Source organism: Rhineura floridana, chromosome 19 (assembly GCF_030035675.1).
Source record: "Rhineura floridana isolate rRhiFlo1 chromosome 19, rRhiFlo1.hap2, whole genome shotgun sequence".
In the NCBI taxonomy this organism is placed as follows: domain Eukaryota; kingdom Metazoa; phylum Chordata; class Lepidosauria; order Squamata; family Rhineuridae; genus Rhineura; species Rhineura floridana.
Genome location: NC_084498.1, coordinates 24,886,815 through 24,903,929, shown reverse-complemented (window position 1 = coordinate 24,903,929; position 17,115 = coordinate 24,886,815). Strand labels below are relative to the sequence as shown.

The 17,115-nt window shown below is 45.5% G+C and overlaps 1 protein-coding gene across 1 annotated transcript; it reads right to left on the bottom strand.

Moving 5' to 3' along the window:
* Positions 1 to 253: 253 nt before the first annotated feature.
* LOC133373228 (acyl-CoA dehydrogenase family member 11-like) lies at positions 254 to 16,421 on the bottom strand. The gene is made up of 14 exons (XM_061602689.1): positions 15,978 to 16,421; positions 13,093 to 13,325; positions 12,447 to 12,546; positions 11,317 to 11,434; positions 10,236 to 10,378; positions 9,598 to 9,747; positions 8,761 to 8,855; positions 7,806 to 7,905; positions 6,203 to 6,343; positions 5,797 to 5,889; positions 4,839 to 4,946; positions 2,905 to 3,076; positions 1,357 to 1,423; positions 254 to 886 (listed from the first exon to the last, which is right to left on the bottom strand). The coding sequence occupies exons 1-14, from the start codon at positions 16,125 to 16,127 to the stop codon at positions 760 to 762; spliced, it is 1,797 nt and encodes a 598-aa protein (XP_061458673.1). The 5' UTR covers positions 16,128 to 16,421; the 3' UTR covers positions 254 to 759.
* Between the last annotated feature and the right edge of the window lie 694 nt (positions 16,422 to 17,115).

The following is a 17,115-nucleotide window of genomic DNA, read 5'->3' as shown; positions in this document are numbered from 1 at the left end:
CCTTCTAGGATTCATTGTCATGTTGTGCAACCACAATATTGGGGCAATGCAATCTCACATTGAAACCAAGAGGGGTACTTCCACTCTTTTGAAGAAAACACAAAGGCTTCATGGGATTCTACACATCTCTCATGCAGGAACTTGGAGGAAGGAAACCAGCTTTCAGAACCACACAGCTGGGGACTGGTCGCTAACGCCAGTTTTTTGTTTAATGCAGATGCTGCTCTTCAAATATTTAATTGCCAAACAGAACTTTTTAAAAGCATTTATTAACTTTTATTTGATTTTAACAGAAAAGCATTTTTCTCTCCAATGCTGTAAAGCTTGCATTTGTTCCAATAGTGTTCACCTTATCAATTGTCTGACTTACGCACTCAAGATGTAGTGAGGACCATACTTAATATTCATTGAGAGATTTTGATTGATTCATTTGTGGACTGCCTCAATAGTAAACCATTCAATGCACAGCAGATATGCTTAGCCTTAAAGAGACTTTCAGGCCCAAGTCAGCCATAGCACAAGCCTTCTACTATTGACCTCAGCTTGGACATCACCGAAGTTCACAGCACCTAACATGCGTTCCAGCACACTTTTTCTATCTAGGCAATGGCAAGTATGAGAGAGTGGGATGTGCAGGTATGATTACGTTTACCACCTTACTCCAGGGCAAATTACACTGTTTTATCTCTTAGAGTACACTCCCTCTGCTTTTTATTCCAGGATAGCGCATAGTATCTCTTTTGCTCTCTTTATTCTTTGTTACAGCCTTCCTTTCAGAACTGGATGTCTGTCGTAAACCAAGGAAGTATCCATAGAAGCTGCTTCAGTGCTGTAAGCGCCAGCTTTGTCTTCACTGTCGACAGGGCAGAGGTCTTGGTGACACCATCTGTAAGAGATGCAGTAAAGCCCTTTGAAGTGAAAACCTAGTTTTAAACTTTGAACACATCAGTCTCTCTCTTGCTGCAGGTAATGTTTAAAGGTTCAACTACAACCTTTGCCTTAATGCATTTTGGAAACCCAGTGCCATCCCTCAGTCATCAGGGTCTAATATTGATATCTAAGAGAGTTGATAGCATCTGCCCTACCATTCACGCTCTAGAGCCTAATGACCACAAGCATGTGGGGTCTCTTGAGAAAGCCAAATAATACTGGACAACCCCTGCTGAAGAATTTGAACTGGTTATGCGAGAGTCGGCCACCTCCTCGCCCATATCACACACCCCTGTCCTTTCAATTAGGCCCCTTTCGCTTGAGCCGTCGTCATCCTAGACAGCTACATTGACTTTCGGCGTTCCAGGACTGCCCATCTCTTTCTTCAGTCCTTGCTTTGAAGGCTGGGATAAGCTTATTGAATACCTCTGAGCAGTATAGATGTCCGTGGCTGATGCGTTAGGCCTGGCAGCATGTTCCAGCAAGAGAACTCCTACATAAAGCAAACGCATAGGCTGTTAACATTTCTGGGCTATCATCCAAGCGCATTATGCTGTTAGAGCAGGCATGTGGGGCCTCAGGCCCAGGGGACAAATTTGGCCTATCTGGCCCTTGAGACCCTGCCCAAGCCACACCCCTCACCAGCCTTGCTTCATAGCCTCCTTGAGTGTTTTTACCTGGCTGGAATGTTTAATAATCTTGCTTGCTTGGATGGAGGATAGAGAGAAGTATGTGAGTGTGCATAGACCCTAGTCTACTGCACAAAGGTCAAATTAACATTTGCTGCTCCGCCTACTTTTGCCTCTGGCCCTGCCCACCACTGGCAAGGTTGCCCAGAATAGAATGCAGCCTCCTACCTGAAAAAGGTTCCTCCCCCTTGTGCCAGGGAGATCTGCCAGTCACGCCTGAATCATTCTGGCCCACATTTTATTTATTATTTCTGCTAGTTGCTGTATTCACTGAAGTGACCCAAAGCAGCTGACATTCAAAAGTAAAGCAAGTGGGCTTGTGGAGCGTATGGGCTAGTTTGTGAATGTTTTAGCCCCTGCATAAACCCAAATATCACTGAAGCAGCAGGACTCAAGATCTACTGCCATCTCTTCCTCTCCTACCCCCCCCCCCATTGGATGGTATCCCTGCCAGACTTTATTCACAAGGCAAAAGTTGAAAGGAAGATGACTGGGCCATTGTGTGTTTCTCAAGTGACAAAAAGATTATTGCCCACTGCCAACCTGCTTACGTAAGGCTAGGGTAGTTGGGAGGGACAGAAGACTGTGCATCCATCAGTTTCTTAGAATTCAGGACACGTTTTTAGGAACAATCACCTGAATGAAAATGAGGTACTCCTACTTGGTATGTGTTGGCTTTCCAATAAATTCAGCTGTGTGATGGGAATTTAATTCTTTTTTAGCTCCACTGATTTGGTGCTACCTTCTTGCTGTGTGGCATGAGGAAGCTAGATATGTTTGCATTGGGAATAAAAGCACATTTTGCGCTTATTGTAGTTTTATTTTTGATCTTCACAGTGCATATTGGAAACAGTTTCTCAGTTACGGGTTTCTTTTCTTCTCTCCTACCCAGCCCCAGTTCTTTGCATCTTTTACATTAGGGCATTTTAAACCTACTTAGGAGAGTGCCTTACTTACTATGTGGCTGTGTGTCCAGCCAGAATTTTGTGACTGCAACCTGGAAGACCAGGCTTCGAATCCCCACATAGCCATGAAGCTCACTGGGGGACCTTGGGCCAGTCACTGCCTCTCAGCCTCATGAAAACCCTCTTCATAGGGTCGCCATAAGTCGCAATCGACTTGAAGGCAGCATTTACATTTTTATAGACTTACAGCGCACTGTTGGGTCAGATGATCATCAAGAAACACCCAGAGATCATAAGGTTCCCTGTAACTCACTGCACTTAACTCCAAATCATTTTGTAATAAGTTGGCAAAGCAATTCTTTCACAATGCTTTCAACTACCTCCATAGATCCGTGCGAGAGTGTAGGCAAAGTCTCTTGCAGCCAGCTGCATCCCGACTGCCTCCTTTGAGCTTATTTTCTGAGTGAACTGTCTGAGTTTGTGAAGAGCGTTTTCAACTCTTTGCACAGAAGGTTCTAGTTCAGAGAAGCCAAGAGCCACCTTCGACTTGGCCTGCAAGGAAATCAGTCACAGGATAAACAGAGTGTTTCTCAAAACACCCAGTACTGCTATCCAATCCAAACCATCTTTTCAGTTCTAACTTCTTAATTTTTTTAAGAGATGGGTAGCTATGTTAGTCTACTTTAGCAAAAACAAGAAAAAGCCTTGTGGCACCTTAAAAGATTAACAGAAGTTCGTATGGCACAAGCTCTTGTGAACTTGAGTTCATCAGCGGTATAAGTGCTATCCTATAGTGTAAGTGTGATCCTCCACATGTTTTTATTTTCTTACATTTATACCCCGCCTTTCTTTCATCAAGGAACCCAAGGCAGCATACATGTGGTTTCCCATCCAGGCATTGGCCAGGCCTGCTTGGTTTCAGCAAACCCAGTGGCCTGGTGTGCCTTCAGACCATACCCTTGGACCACAACTAGACTACAACTCCCCTCATCCTTGAGTAGTGGTCAGGCTGGCTGGGGCTGATGGGGGACTCCAACAACATGTGTGGTGAAATATTAAAAAAGACAGTCTGGGTCCATTATGTTAAACTTAGATGTCTGCAAATTAATCACAGTAGCTATTCACATCAGCCAGCTAAATTAATGAAGGTGGGGTGTCAAACCTTCAGTGCTGCTCCTGCTCCTGGCAAATACAAAGCAGCAGCTCTGGATTCAGAGGACATTAAATTAGCCAGGGTTTTTGTAAGCTCTGCTGCAGTTGCAAAGTCATGCAGTATCCAATACAGTGGGCAGCTTCAATAGGGGCTATTCCGTATACCTGGTGGGGGAGTTCAAGAGACAAATATTCCCAGCATGTGGTGTTTGAATACGAAAGCGTATCATTGAGCTAGGATTGTCCAGCTGCCAAGGTAAATATGGAAGGAGCCTCCAAACTCACAGCAGGCTTACACAATTTTTTTAAGTAACAAAAGTGTGTGTATGTGTATACACAAACACACAGAGGTGTCTACAACATTCTCTGAGCTCAACTTGTGCCTCAGTATAAAACCATTTGTCACATAGTAATATAGAAAGTGTGGCTCTAGGCAGAGGTGTGCTTTCACCATATTCCTAAAGCTATCTGCCCGGCTCAGTACTCTGTGTTCAAATAAATGTTCGAGGGAAGCTCAAAAGGAGAACAATATGGGTCCAGCAATCTCCCAGCATCTGGTAGAATGTCTCTGTATTTGGAGGCTCCATTTGGCATCGTGGCTAACAGTCAGGCCACCTAGATCAGATGCTATTGCCACCTCTTACAGCAGCCTTCCCCAGCTTGGTGTCCTCCAGGGGTTTTGGACTTCTGCTCTCATCAGCCCAGCCAGCATGGCTGTTAAAAGTATAGTGGCTTGTTAATAAGTGTGGCCCCTACTCCACTGATGCATGATGTCTAGAAAATAACCATCTGTTTTTGTCTTTCTGACGTTTGAATTTTATCTCCTATCCTAAAGTCACTTTTTAAAAATCCCTCTGGGCAGAATGTAGACATAATGTTGCAAAACTCTTTTATCATAGTTAAGAGGCCAGGAATTTTGCACTTCCCTCTCCCTTAATTCTCTCCCCCTTCCCCTTTGCAGCCTTAACAATGGCTTAGTGTGGTATTCCCCAACCTAGTGCCCTCCAGATAGTTTGGACTACAACTCCCATCAGTATGACTGTGCTGGCTGGGGCTGATGGGAACTGTAGTCCACACCATCTGGAGGGTATCAGGTTGGGGAAAGTAGCTGAGGATTACATATGCGGCAGTGACATCTGTAAAGTAATTACAGAGAGCTCACCTGGGCAGTAGAGAAAAACGCATCCAGCACTTTTCCTTGGCTCTTGACAAGGGCGCGCAGAACATCCAGAGAGAGGATATTTGTTGTTCCCTCCCAGATTGTTAGCACCTGTTGGGGAAACAGCCAGTGAGATTCTGCGATTAGTTGTAAAGAAAAGTGGGGCAGCAAAAGGGAATCACAAGGGTCACCGCAATATAAAACATTGAAGAAAGGTGAGAGACTGAACCGGTAAGGGATGGAAGAGTAGAAACAACTGCTTATCACTCCAAATGAAGCATCTTTCCTGAAATCTATATAGTAAATCATCCAACCTGCTTTGTGTCTGTAACTATTCCCAGATCATGCTCTTTGTAGCTGAGAAAAAAAATACCTTCACAGTTCTGCTAGGTAAACGTTCTGAAGTTCAGAAATGTATCTACTCTTACACCAAAGATAAAAACTTGTTTAGATTTCTTCTGTCTCTGGGATTAGTAGTTGTTCACACAGAACATCTTAGAAATAGTTTAGAGCAGCTATTTCTCTACAGTTTGTAACTGGATTTACTTTTGAAATACCTGGGACTCTTTAACTTCAGTGTTAATTGTGAGTTGGATGCAGTTTCTCAGGACTACTGTTATTTCTTCAAAGAGATAAAATATGTTTAGTAAATCTCTAAGTCTTTAAGGTGCCCCAAATTCTCCTTTTGCTGTAAGAAATGAACACAGGTAGCCTTCTGAAATCTATCAAAGAGTGCCGATTCTGAGGGCTGGTCTAGTTCTGTTGTGAGCTTGAGAAGGCTGCGGCAAGCAAGAGCTATTGGCGAGGAAGAGTCAAAACAACAGAAGCACAATGTAGACTTTAGATTCACTTTCCATCCCCTTCTCTGCTCAAGTAGCACTGCTGTAGGGTTCAAGCTGTGAAAGGAGGAGGTCAGGAAAAGACAATTTGGGGTGTTTTCTTTTTTGTGGTGGCTCAGTACCTGGGCATCCCGGGAAGCTGCTGCCAAGCCTGTATCTTCCATGTAGCCCTGCCCTCCGAAACACTCCAGCCCTTCGGAGATAACAGCAACAGCCTGCAACATATAACTCTGGTATATGCATCTTCCCATAAACCTTTAATATCCATAGAGCCTGCCCTGGTCTCTGCCGGCTTCCTCATACACACAATGTGCATAACATATAGAGCTGTCAACGAACTGGGTCAGAGTGATGGCATGGGGTACAATCCCACTGTGCAGTGTCTGCACCTGAGAACAGCATCACTTGACCATTAAGCAACAACAAACTTTGGTCCTTCTTTTCCTTCCCCAGCCCCAGTCAACGTGTGGCTCCTATATGCATCCTTCCTTTGTGCATCAGAGTCCAGGAAGAAAGGAAACGATCTACCTGTTTCCCAGTGTAAAGTTTCACCACGGGTGTCAGCAGCCTAAGCATGTGCTGTTCCTGCTGTGTGGCGTTCTTGGTTTCTTCCAGCCCAAGCAGTCTCCCCATCTCCATCAGCAGCAGGAATGCTCCTCGGGTTTGAACCTGCGCGGGCAAGACCGTCGGGGGTCATTTGGGCGGGGGCTGCCCAATGTTTTTCACTAATCAGGACCAGGCTAGAGAACCAGAGAAGCCATACTGGGTAAGGGCCATAGCTCAGTAACAAAGCATTGCTTTGTATGCAGAAGGTCCTGGGTTCAGTCCCTAGTATCTCCAGGCTGGGAGAGACTAGCTGCCTGAAACCCTGGAGAGCTACTGCCAGTGTAGACATGACTGAGCTAGACAGACCAATGGTCTGACTCAATGCAAGGAAGCTTCCTATGTCCTTTTTTAGGCCTAGGCAATCCCGTGGCTAAGTGAGACAAACATTGTTTTCCAGTTGCTGCCATATTAATTAAGGAAGAGGTTTTTCTAACCTGACATCAAAAGGGATCCTAACTTTTTCTCTGAAGTGCTCTGTAATTCTGTGGTTCAGTATGGCTAAATGGCCACATTTATACGCTGCTTAATAAAAATATATATATTTTTTTATATACTGTCTGATAAAAAAAACTCTAAGCAGTTTACATAAAACAGTACAAAATGTTCATTAAAAATAGCAATAAAAACAGACATTAAAACACATAGTAATCATCAAAAGATAAATCTCAGCAGATTGCCTGCCTAATATCAATGCAAGGCAAGGATTTTGAAAGAGTAAGCGCTGCAACACTAAAATATCAATTTCTTGCAACTGCGGAATGAACATTATGTGACACTTGTAAAAGTGCTTGTTCTACAGATTGACTTGCCATAGGCCCGCTTCCAGGCTTGAAACTATGGCATTTGGATAAATGAAGCTCAGGGTGCTTCAGACATGTAGAATTACTTCAATAACAGGCCAGGGATGGGGAACATCTGTGGCCCTCCAGATGCTCTTGGACTCCAACTCCCATCAGCCCCAGACTGCATGGCCAATGGTCAGGGATGATGGGAGATGTTCCCCTAACAACACTTGGAGGCCAATTAATGTCAGGAAGTCTACAGTGAGAAGAACCTACTTACTACTTTGTCAGGGGCTTCCTCTTAATCAGAGGCCACCATCCTTTTTAGGCCCTGAATGAGTGTCACGGATGCTACTGCCACCACCCAGTCGCTTCTCGTCCCCACCCCCACAAGACTAAGAAAAACAGAAGGGGCACACCCAGGCACTTTCCTTTTCTAAGGGATCTGGGTTAAAGTCGGATCCAGTAAAATTAATCTTGAAAGCCGAAAGCAAGTGTTGGAAAAGAGAGTCACTCTTCCAACTTCTTCCTTCGGTTCTACGGACTTTTAAGGGAGAAAGAGGAAGCCACTGTCACCACCTCATGACCAAGGGGACCATGAGCATGGATGCTGTGGAGGGGCAGAAACTTTGTGGGTCCCAGTGGAAGACCTCAAAGGCACCATTGCGCCCACAGGTGCTGCACTGGCACTCCTTGCCCTTAACAATCAAGGCCACACAAAAACAGCAGTTCTGAATGCTCACCTCCATTCGAGCCAAGGTCTGCATGTGCAGCGGGTGATCCTTCAGGGTTTTCCCAAAGCTTTCCCTCTTGGTGGCATAATCCCTTGCCATGGTGATCACTCTGGAGGTGGGAGCAAAGCCACTCCACAAGGAGTGGTCATTTTTAGCTAATTAAATACACCCAGCTATGCTTTTCATGCTCCCATGTCATACCTTAATTACACTTTAAAAGTATCACTTTGCTATCATGGGAGTTGACTACTTAAGGTCTTACACTTGAGGCACGACGACTTCATTGCTCACGTATTATAAACATCCTCCCACCTAGAGATCTATGTCTCCCCAATATGACAACAGTGTTCCCATTTCTCAATAATGTGGGAGGGGAACCTGTGGTCCTCCAGATGATGTTGGACTCCGAGTCCCATCAGCCCCAGCCAGCATAATCACTAGCCAGGGATGAGGCAGTGGCAGTCTCACAACTTCTGGAAGGCCACAGCTTCCCCACCCTTGCTCCGCATAAACTTTTGCTTAAGGTAAGTAAGGGTAGCATATAAGCAGTTGATTTATTTGCAAACAGACAGAACAGGAAAGTTGCATCCACACCATACATTTAATGCACATTTCACGCACATGGCTTCTCCCAAAGAATCACAGAGCTGCAATTCCCAGCACCTTTAACAAACTACAGTTCTCATGAGTCTTTGTGGGAACTCATGTGCTTTAAATGTATGGTGTGCATGTGACTGGAATTGAGTTGAACAAGGGTCTTCATTTTGTACAAGCTGCTTCCAAGACGCTACCACAGTTTGGAAGTCAGGAGCTTCTAAAGTGTATTTTCGGGATTAATTTTTGTAGCCAACTTCATTTTACTTAAAACACTCCTTCAGACAACAGCATAATTCAAATAGCTAACTACGCCAAGGCACCCCTTGGATCCTGTCCAGTAAGTCTCAGGGAAGGGGGCAAGAATCACCTTCTCATGCTTGCAACGGCAGAAATGGCATTATGGATCCTAGTGATGGTCAGCATGCTGGCAATGGAAGCCACACCCCGGCCCTCTGCAGAGATCTGGAAGAAGCAGGAGCTAGAATGAAGTCAACTGCTATGGACTGGATTGCGGGTTGCTAACAGGAAATCTCTTTGCTCCCTGGGGGCATAAAAGCCTATAATAGCCTTTTTCCCTGGCCAAACGCCCATGCAAAGCTGTGGGAACTCTGCGCCAATTCTGCAGTCAAAGTTGAATTTGCACAGATACAGGGAAAGGAAGAGTAGCTTATATGTGATAAACAAGAGGAATGGGAAAGGAGGTGGGGGGCTCTGTAAACAGAATAAACCTGAAGCATTCAAAGCAAATGTTAATGAAAATTAAGACCCCATTCTTTGGGAAGGACCTGCATAATAGAGGCAGGAAGGGCAGGAAGACTAACGAACAAGTGGACTTGAAAGGTAGGGACCACAGGGTAAAAGCTATGAGGAAAGGCTGTGAAGGATGCCAACGGCGCATCCCACCATCACTGTCGTGCACATGGATACACCTAAGAGGCCTGCTCAGCTTTCCTCTAGGTACCATAAGATTTCAGCTGGCGTTGCTCACCAGTGTCATGCTTTTTCCTAAAGAAACTAAAATTCTGATGCATGCTGCATTGGCCACTAGAGGTCCTGTTTGCTCCTACACAACAGCCCCCCCTATGGGCAAAATCCAGAGACCTGCCCTGCTCCAGACCCCCTTCCCTTCCCACCTCCCTGAGCTGGGGAGCAGAAAGTGAGCTTTGGGTCCCCACGTGTTCTCTGCGCCACCCGTTTGGCTTACCCGGAATGCCCTGGCTCCATCCAGGAGCAGCTCCGCAGTCGGCACCTGCCTTGTGCCCAGCTTCTCTTTCAGCCGTTGGATCTCGATTCCGTTCAGCTTCCCCTCCTTATTGCGTACTTCCAGGTAGAACAGAGACAGGCCTTTGGAGCCCTGCAGCCAAGGATGCTGAGGTGAGAATGGCTAAAGAGAATGGAGCTACAAACAAAGACATCATGCAATGCATTGCTGCAGTGTGGGAACCTTCAGACCGAGGGCCACATTAAGGCCAGCAAGGGCCCTAATTTGGCCCGCAACACTATTTTCCCCAAACTACACCCGTCTGCCCCACACCTGACATTATGTGTGACATAAGCGTGGAGTAGGTAAAGATGCGGCTGCAAAAAGAACTGTCAAGATCCTTAAAGAGCGTTCCCAACTGTTCCTTGGCAAGCAAGGCAGATAGGTAGTGACAGCAAGCCCTGCAGAGATCAGCCACACTATGAAGTTCTCAAGTGGGAACTCTTTAGTGCAGCTGATCCCTGCCCAAAGCCAGACTTCCTATAAGCACTGATCAGCTGATCCTGTTCCCCCCCCCTATGTTACTGGCTTCTGCTTCCTTGCTGCTCCTTCCTCTTCCTTAGGCCATCTGGGAATCTGACCTGCTCTATTTGCCCGTTGGCAGCCACAGTCCTTGCCAGTGTCAATGTCATATCCGAATCGGTGGCTGTCGTAAACCATTTCAAGCCATGGAGACTGTAGCTACCATCAGGGCGTTCCAGGGCAATGGTCTCTGTGCCACCAGCTGCAAGAAAAGAACGTACGCACTTAGCTGCTGGGGATCTTCATAAAGGACCAGCACAGGCTTCAAGCTGAATAAAAAGCGATACTATCAATCATTCAGTCATACAAAGGGAAAAGAGGTTGACATCTAGGTAAACTTTGGGGAAGGGCCACAGCTCAGTGGCAGAGCATCTGTCTACCATGCAGAAGGTCCCAGGTTCAATCCCCACTGTCGCCAGATACGGCTGGAAGAGAACCCTGCTTGAAACCTTGGAGAGCTGCTGCCGGTTGCTGTAGACAATACTGACTGGGTATAAGGCAGCTTCCTATGCTCCTAAGGTTATGTATAAGCAGTGCTAGGCAACTGTAAGCAGCTGCAAGGTGTGCAAGCTGTAGGACTGGCTGTATCCCACCCAGCACCAGTGATTGCTATGGGGCCAGCGAATGTCTGGCCTATTTGACAAAACCTTGCAGAGAGATCTTTTTAAGTTTACAAACTGTCATAAGGCCATTGAACGTTTTAGATACATCATAATTTATTTCTCTTTCTTATTCACATTCTAAACGAGTATACACAGAGCAACATACCCAAACAGAATCATATTAGAAACTAAGAGACTGCGTATGGGGGGATAACATTTTATTCCTGCAGTCGTGACGGTGCTGGGTTAAGTGAGTTTTTAAAATGTGAAATTGTACATGCTCAGAATATTATTTTCATTGTCATCAGGGTTGATATACTGTTTTGCTCTATGAGGAACGTTGTCAGCAGGGAATAGTGGGGGGAGAGAAATATGTTTAGTGCACTACACAAATGAAGGAATATGCCCTCACACACACAAGACCACTGAGTTCTAGGTATAAAATTACCTAGCTGTACCACCACTCATTGGTTAAGGAGGCATTGTGTATTACTGAAAAGAGCCGATACTCGGCCTTCCCATTTTGGGGCACACTTACCAACATCTGAGCCCCCTTTGCGTTCAGTCATCCACTGGCCAGAGGTCCAAAATTTGAGGGGATCACGTGATGTCAAATGAATAAAGGCTTCCTCCAGGGGCTTGGGGATACCCAAGGACTGTTGAAGTTGCAGAACAGAGAGAAAGGGGAGGGGGGAAACAGGATTTCTTTAGATCCCAAAATCAACTTGGTGCCAAACTGGGATGATGACTTCTAAGGGCTGAGTGTGGTGGTAGGACACAAGCAGCAGGAGTGAGTTTTCAATGAGAGGCCTAGACCATCTGGGGAGCTGTCCAACAGGAGCTGTGTATACACAATACATTTAAAGCACACATGCACACACACCCCGACAATCCTGGGAACTGTAGTTTACCCCTCATAGAGCTACAATTCTCAGCACTCTGGAGGTAGGGATGTGCTTTAAATGCATGGTGTGTGCACAGCTATGACCTTGGAAGGAACAGCAGGGATACACCCAGGAACCCTGGACCAAAGCTGTCCAGAGTCTTGCAAGGAGTAGCTGGATTGCAAGGCTAAGCAATTCCAGGCAGAGACTGAAGAGTTTTACAGCAGAGCTGGTTGCTCCACCTCCTCTTGGGTCTAAGCAGAGCCCTGAGGCAGAGCACGCACCAGTGTTTGCTTCCTCTCACTCTGGCCTGATCAGGGGAGGCTTTGGGCTACATTGCTATCTAAAAACATAGCAAGCTGTCACATACCAAGCCAGACCATTGGTCAATCCAGCTCAATGTTGTCTACACTGACTGGCAGCAGCTCTCCAGGGTTTCTGACAGCATTCTTTCTCAGTTTAGATCTAAGCTTGCAGTGAAGACAAGACCCAAGTAACTCTTCATTAGGAGAAGGTGGAGTGAATGGGCTCACAAATTGGGGACAGAGACTGAGTTTTTCACAAGAGCAATTAAGAATATTTTGGTCCCAAACGATACTTTTGTGGGTAGGATTTTTTATGCTTATTTTTATTTCTTTTGGCAAGGGAAATTTATGGACAGAGTGTCTTATTTTGGACGCAGCATTCTGGAACTGAATCTCCGACCTAAGTCTAAGACTTTTCAGTTAATTCAGAGCAATGCAGGAATGCTATATCTGTGAAGCACTGAGTAGGAGAATCTCACCTCTGTTACTTTTGCTGCACCATCAGTCATGGCGAGAGAAGACGTGAAGGCGCCGGCAGAAGGTGCATAGAGATACAGTTTGGCAATCTGGTGAACTCGACTGTGGAAGGAGAAACGAAGCCCTGCTAAATTTAGAAACGCCAAGGACAAATGTTCTTTGCTGTAGAGAGAGATTAGCTAAGGTACAGCTACAAACGAACACCAGAAGAGCCCTGACGGAACAGGCCAAAGGCCCATCTAGTGCAGTATCTTGTTCTCACAGTGGCCAACCAGATGCCTCTTCTGGAAAGCCCACACGCTGGACATGAGCACAATAGCACTCTCTCCCTTGCAATTCCCAGCCACTGGTATTCAGAGGCAGAACATAGTCATTGTGACTAGTAGCCACTGATAGTGCCCTCTGTGAATTTGCCTCGTTTCCTTTTAAAACCATCCAAGTTGGTGGCCATCACTACCCTTGTGGGAGCAAATTCCATAATTCAACTATGTGCCATGCAGAGAATGACTTTATTTTATTTTAGAGATGTGGCAAACTCATTGTAGGAACAACTGGCTTTAAATGATATTAAAGGGTCATGGAAATGTTCAGGGTTACTTGCCTGATGCGTGGCTAACTGTGAGTCTGCAACTGAATTTATATTTTTACCTCCAATTTGAGTGTCTCCTCTCATAAGCCTCTGCAATTAGCCCTTCCTCAGCTGAGATCTCCTTCATCCTCTTCCAGGCTGGGCAGGTGACAATCTGGTCCACACGCTGCCCCCAGGCATCAAACTGCTTCAACTGGGGAGGATTTAACTCACACTCGCGCCCCAGGAGATCAATTTCATTCTTCACACGACCCCCAAACCGCTCAAGCTCCACACTTACCTCAGCAAACACCTACAAAGTAGAAGAATGTGGGGAGAGGGAGAAATGAACATACCTTTGCACCACTCATAAAACGAGTTTCCAGAAGGTGCATGAGAACATTAAACAAAGTCTTGCGCTCCCTGCAAATGACTGACCTCACCACTCCCTGGTGGAGGGACCTGAGCACAAGAATAGCAAAGGACCCCTGTTGGATCGGACCCATCTAGTTTAGCATTCTCTTTCCACAGGACCTAACCAGATGCTTGTGGGAAGCCCATAATCAGGACATGAGCACAACAGCACTTGCCCACTTGTGCTCCCCATCACTTAAAACTCTGTTCTTAAACTCGATTGATTTTATTTGGTGTTTTCTTATATTCTATACTATTTTATGTAAATCATTTAAAGTTTTTTTTATTAGGCAGTCCATACATCTTGATAAACAAACACATAAATCTCTAGTGTACAGATATACATGCATGAACGGTAGTGTAGTAGGGGGGAGAACAAGGGAGCATGTTTTTCCCCCCAGAGCTGGGGTGATGATGTCATCTGCCAGAGCTCCAGGGTAACCGAGAGGCTCTCCTTGCTCTGGCAATGAGACGATAACAAGGCTTTCAAGTTTGTGGCTTCTGGTTCTAAGCTGCATCAAAGGATGAAGGAAATAATCAACCAGAGCCTCAATGCTGCTTTCCTTTTCTTCAATAGCATTCCTGCTTTGTGCAAGCAGTTTAAATGGAACACTTCTTTGCAAGATTATTTGCGTTTCAAATTAAAAGCTAAAGGTTGCATTTCAGCCGGTTAAAGATATTTTTGAGTGTGTTAAAGCTCAGCATGTTTTACAAGCTGACCTTAATGCAGACAGAAGTAAGCTTACTTCCAGGAAGTAGGATTGCAGTCATGCTGATCCTAATAAATTGGGTATTATATTACATACTGCTGCTCTTTGGGGTGGGTGGGTGTAATAACAGATACAAACACAGCTGCCTGTACTTTTGGACTCACCTTGGAGGCGTGGCTATGGAGGCTATCATGCACGCCAAAATTTACTTCTACGTATCTGCGCATGAATAATTACCCAAGCAAACCAAATCCTTTATCTGCATTAGCCACAAGCAATTGCAATTGGAATATATACAGTAAAAACAATAAAAAGCAGATATACAGCTTAATCACATTAAATCCTGCTAAAATTCTAGTATTTATGTAGAATGCTGACCAATAAAATTGATACAGTAGGGCCCCGCTTTTCGGCAGTCCACTTTTCGGTGTTCCGCCAATACGGCGGTTTTCAGTTAGAGTAAGGCTCCACTCATATGGTGCTTGTTCCGCTTTTACAGTGTTTTTTGGGCGTCAGGCACCATTTTATTGACGGAGTTCCGCTTTTTGGCGGGTTTTGCTTTTCAGCAGGGGTCTGGAATGTAACCCGCCGTATGTGGGGCCCTACTGTATATTCAAAATCCATCATTGTAAGAGAAATGGACAAGTAAAACTATCGACTAAAAAGGAATTGTTTCAGATTAAAACTCAAGGTACCATTGTAGATCTTGTTCTAATGGCACCTGCTAAAAAATTTGCAGACATTTCTGTCACCCTCCACTCTTGGTCTGCAAGAGGAAAAGCCATATAGAAGTTAGTTGAACACAGTGGAGTAATCAGCTCACTTCTCAAATCTCTCTAGAAAGAGCAGAGTAGCATAGCATACGCTACTGTTTCAACACCACCATCTCCGCATAGGCATGCACGATTTTGCAGTGGAATTGTTTTCAAATGCCCTTCTAATACAGCTGATGGCAATATGTTCAATCTAGCTCAGGTAAAAGCTCTTCTATATTTAAGTATTATTAGATTTTGTAAATAAGGTGCCGGTGAATTAAGATAACTAAGTGGGAAGCTGTTATACCAGGGGCAGAATTTTCTTATAGCAGCCAAATTGCTTTGTTGTTCAATGTTGTAGAGGCACTGTTTAATTAGAACTCTTGCTTTACTAGCCCCTAAGATTAGTAATTGCTGTGGAGATAAACCATAACAGCAAAGCCTTAAGAGTAATTACCCATATGTAGTTCACATTTCACCTGCTGCTGCTAGTGAGGTTTATTTTTAACAGCAGACAACAGACAGTGTAGGACAATTGTGCAATTCTTGTCTAACTAAATTAAAGAACAAACACCCTTTTAGCTTTTTAATCAGCAGAGGGCAAACTACTTTGAGGAAAGGCCGCAGCTCTGTGATAGAGCATCTGCTTTGCAGGTGGAAGGTACCAGGTTCAATCCCTCGCATTTCCAGGTAGTGCTGGGAAAGGGTCCCTGCCTGAAATTCTGGAAAGCTGCTGCCAGTCTGTGTAGGCAATACTGAGCTAGATGGCCCAAATGGCCTGATTCAATATAAAGCCGTTTCTTAGACAGTAAATTAACATAGCAGAGAGGGGAGAACTTTCCTCAATGTGCAATGGAGAGTGAGGGCTGGGGCTGTGATCCTTGTAGGGGTGTTACAAGCCTGTCTCGATTTTCCTTTCTGAAATATTGGGTGATATCTGAGATGGCCTTTGGATACTCTAGTCAAATGTGTGAAGAACTGGATTTTTTTTTTAATCGGGGGAAGTAATTGAATACATTTAAGGTTTCCCTAGACATCAGAGAACATTGTATATATATATATATGTATATTACATAAAAGACAGACCTTGGAGGGCAGATGTGCTTTCAGGTAACCCTGGAGGAAAGCATCTTCCAGGTAAGGGTTACCAATCCGGGGCGGTTCTTGGCAAAAGACCTGTATTTCTTTCCTGCCAAAAAGCACCCTCGGTTGTTGCGAGGGGCATTTTTGATCCATGGACTCCGCTTGTTGACGCCTTTCTTTAGAAAACGCGATTCCTCTCTTGCCCAAAGCCCAGTACCAAACTTTGCTGTTTGACAGACTCGGCTTATAAAGCAACCACGTGGCCAAGTAGCTCAGATCCTTGCAAAACACACAGGTAGCACTAGGCGATCCTATGGCTGGAGACTCACTGGCCTACCGGCATAGCCTCCTAAGCGGCTCAGAAAAAAAATGGAAGGCCATTTCCCCTGCGCGTACTCGCACTGTCCGACACCACTGAACTGGAGGAAAGTTCAGGAAGAAGCCGGAAGAAGAGTTTGCCCGTCCCTGCAAGCCAATCACAAAGGAACCAGCCCTCTGCTGAGCTGGGGAGGAGGCGGGGACTGGCGCTTGCGTAAAAGGGCCCCTCGTACCCGGTCCAAGCAGCCAGCGGGAGGAGCAGCGACGAGAGGAGATTGGCTGTGATAGCGGGCAGTAGGAGGCCGGCGACAAAGGGCAGACGTCCTTTGAGGTTGCCCTCCAACCTTGGGGAAAGGTTGGCGGTATCAGCAGCTAAGCTGGCTGGGCGGATTTTTGCCCTGGGACTGATGGGTATTCACGGTCCGTTGCAGGAACCCAGGAAGCTGTTGCGGGCAAGGATGCTCCCAGCTCTGCCTGGAGATAGAGGCTTAGGGCCAGGGTACCTTGCAGAGCTTGGAAAAGTTACTTTTTTGAACTACAATTCCCATCAGCCCCAGCCAGCATGGCCACTGGAATGGGCTGATGGGAGTTGTAGTTCAAAAAAGTAACTTTTCCAAGCTCAGCGGGGCCGCCTGAACCCTCCTATCCTAGCTCCATCCCTGAGCTCAGCTGCAGGCTGGTCCTCCCTGGGTGAGCGAGGCTCGTTTATTTATTTAGTCCATTTATATACCGCTTATATTTAAATAAAACTCTCAGCAGTGTACCACAAGTCAAAACATCTTAAAACAACAGCTTCAAAAAATCATCAATAAAATACAGTTAA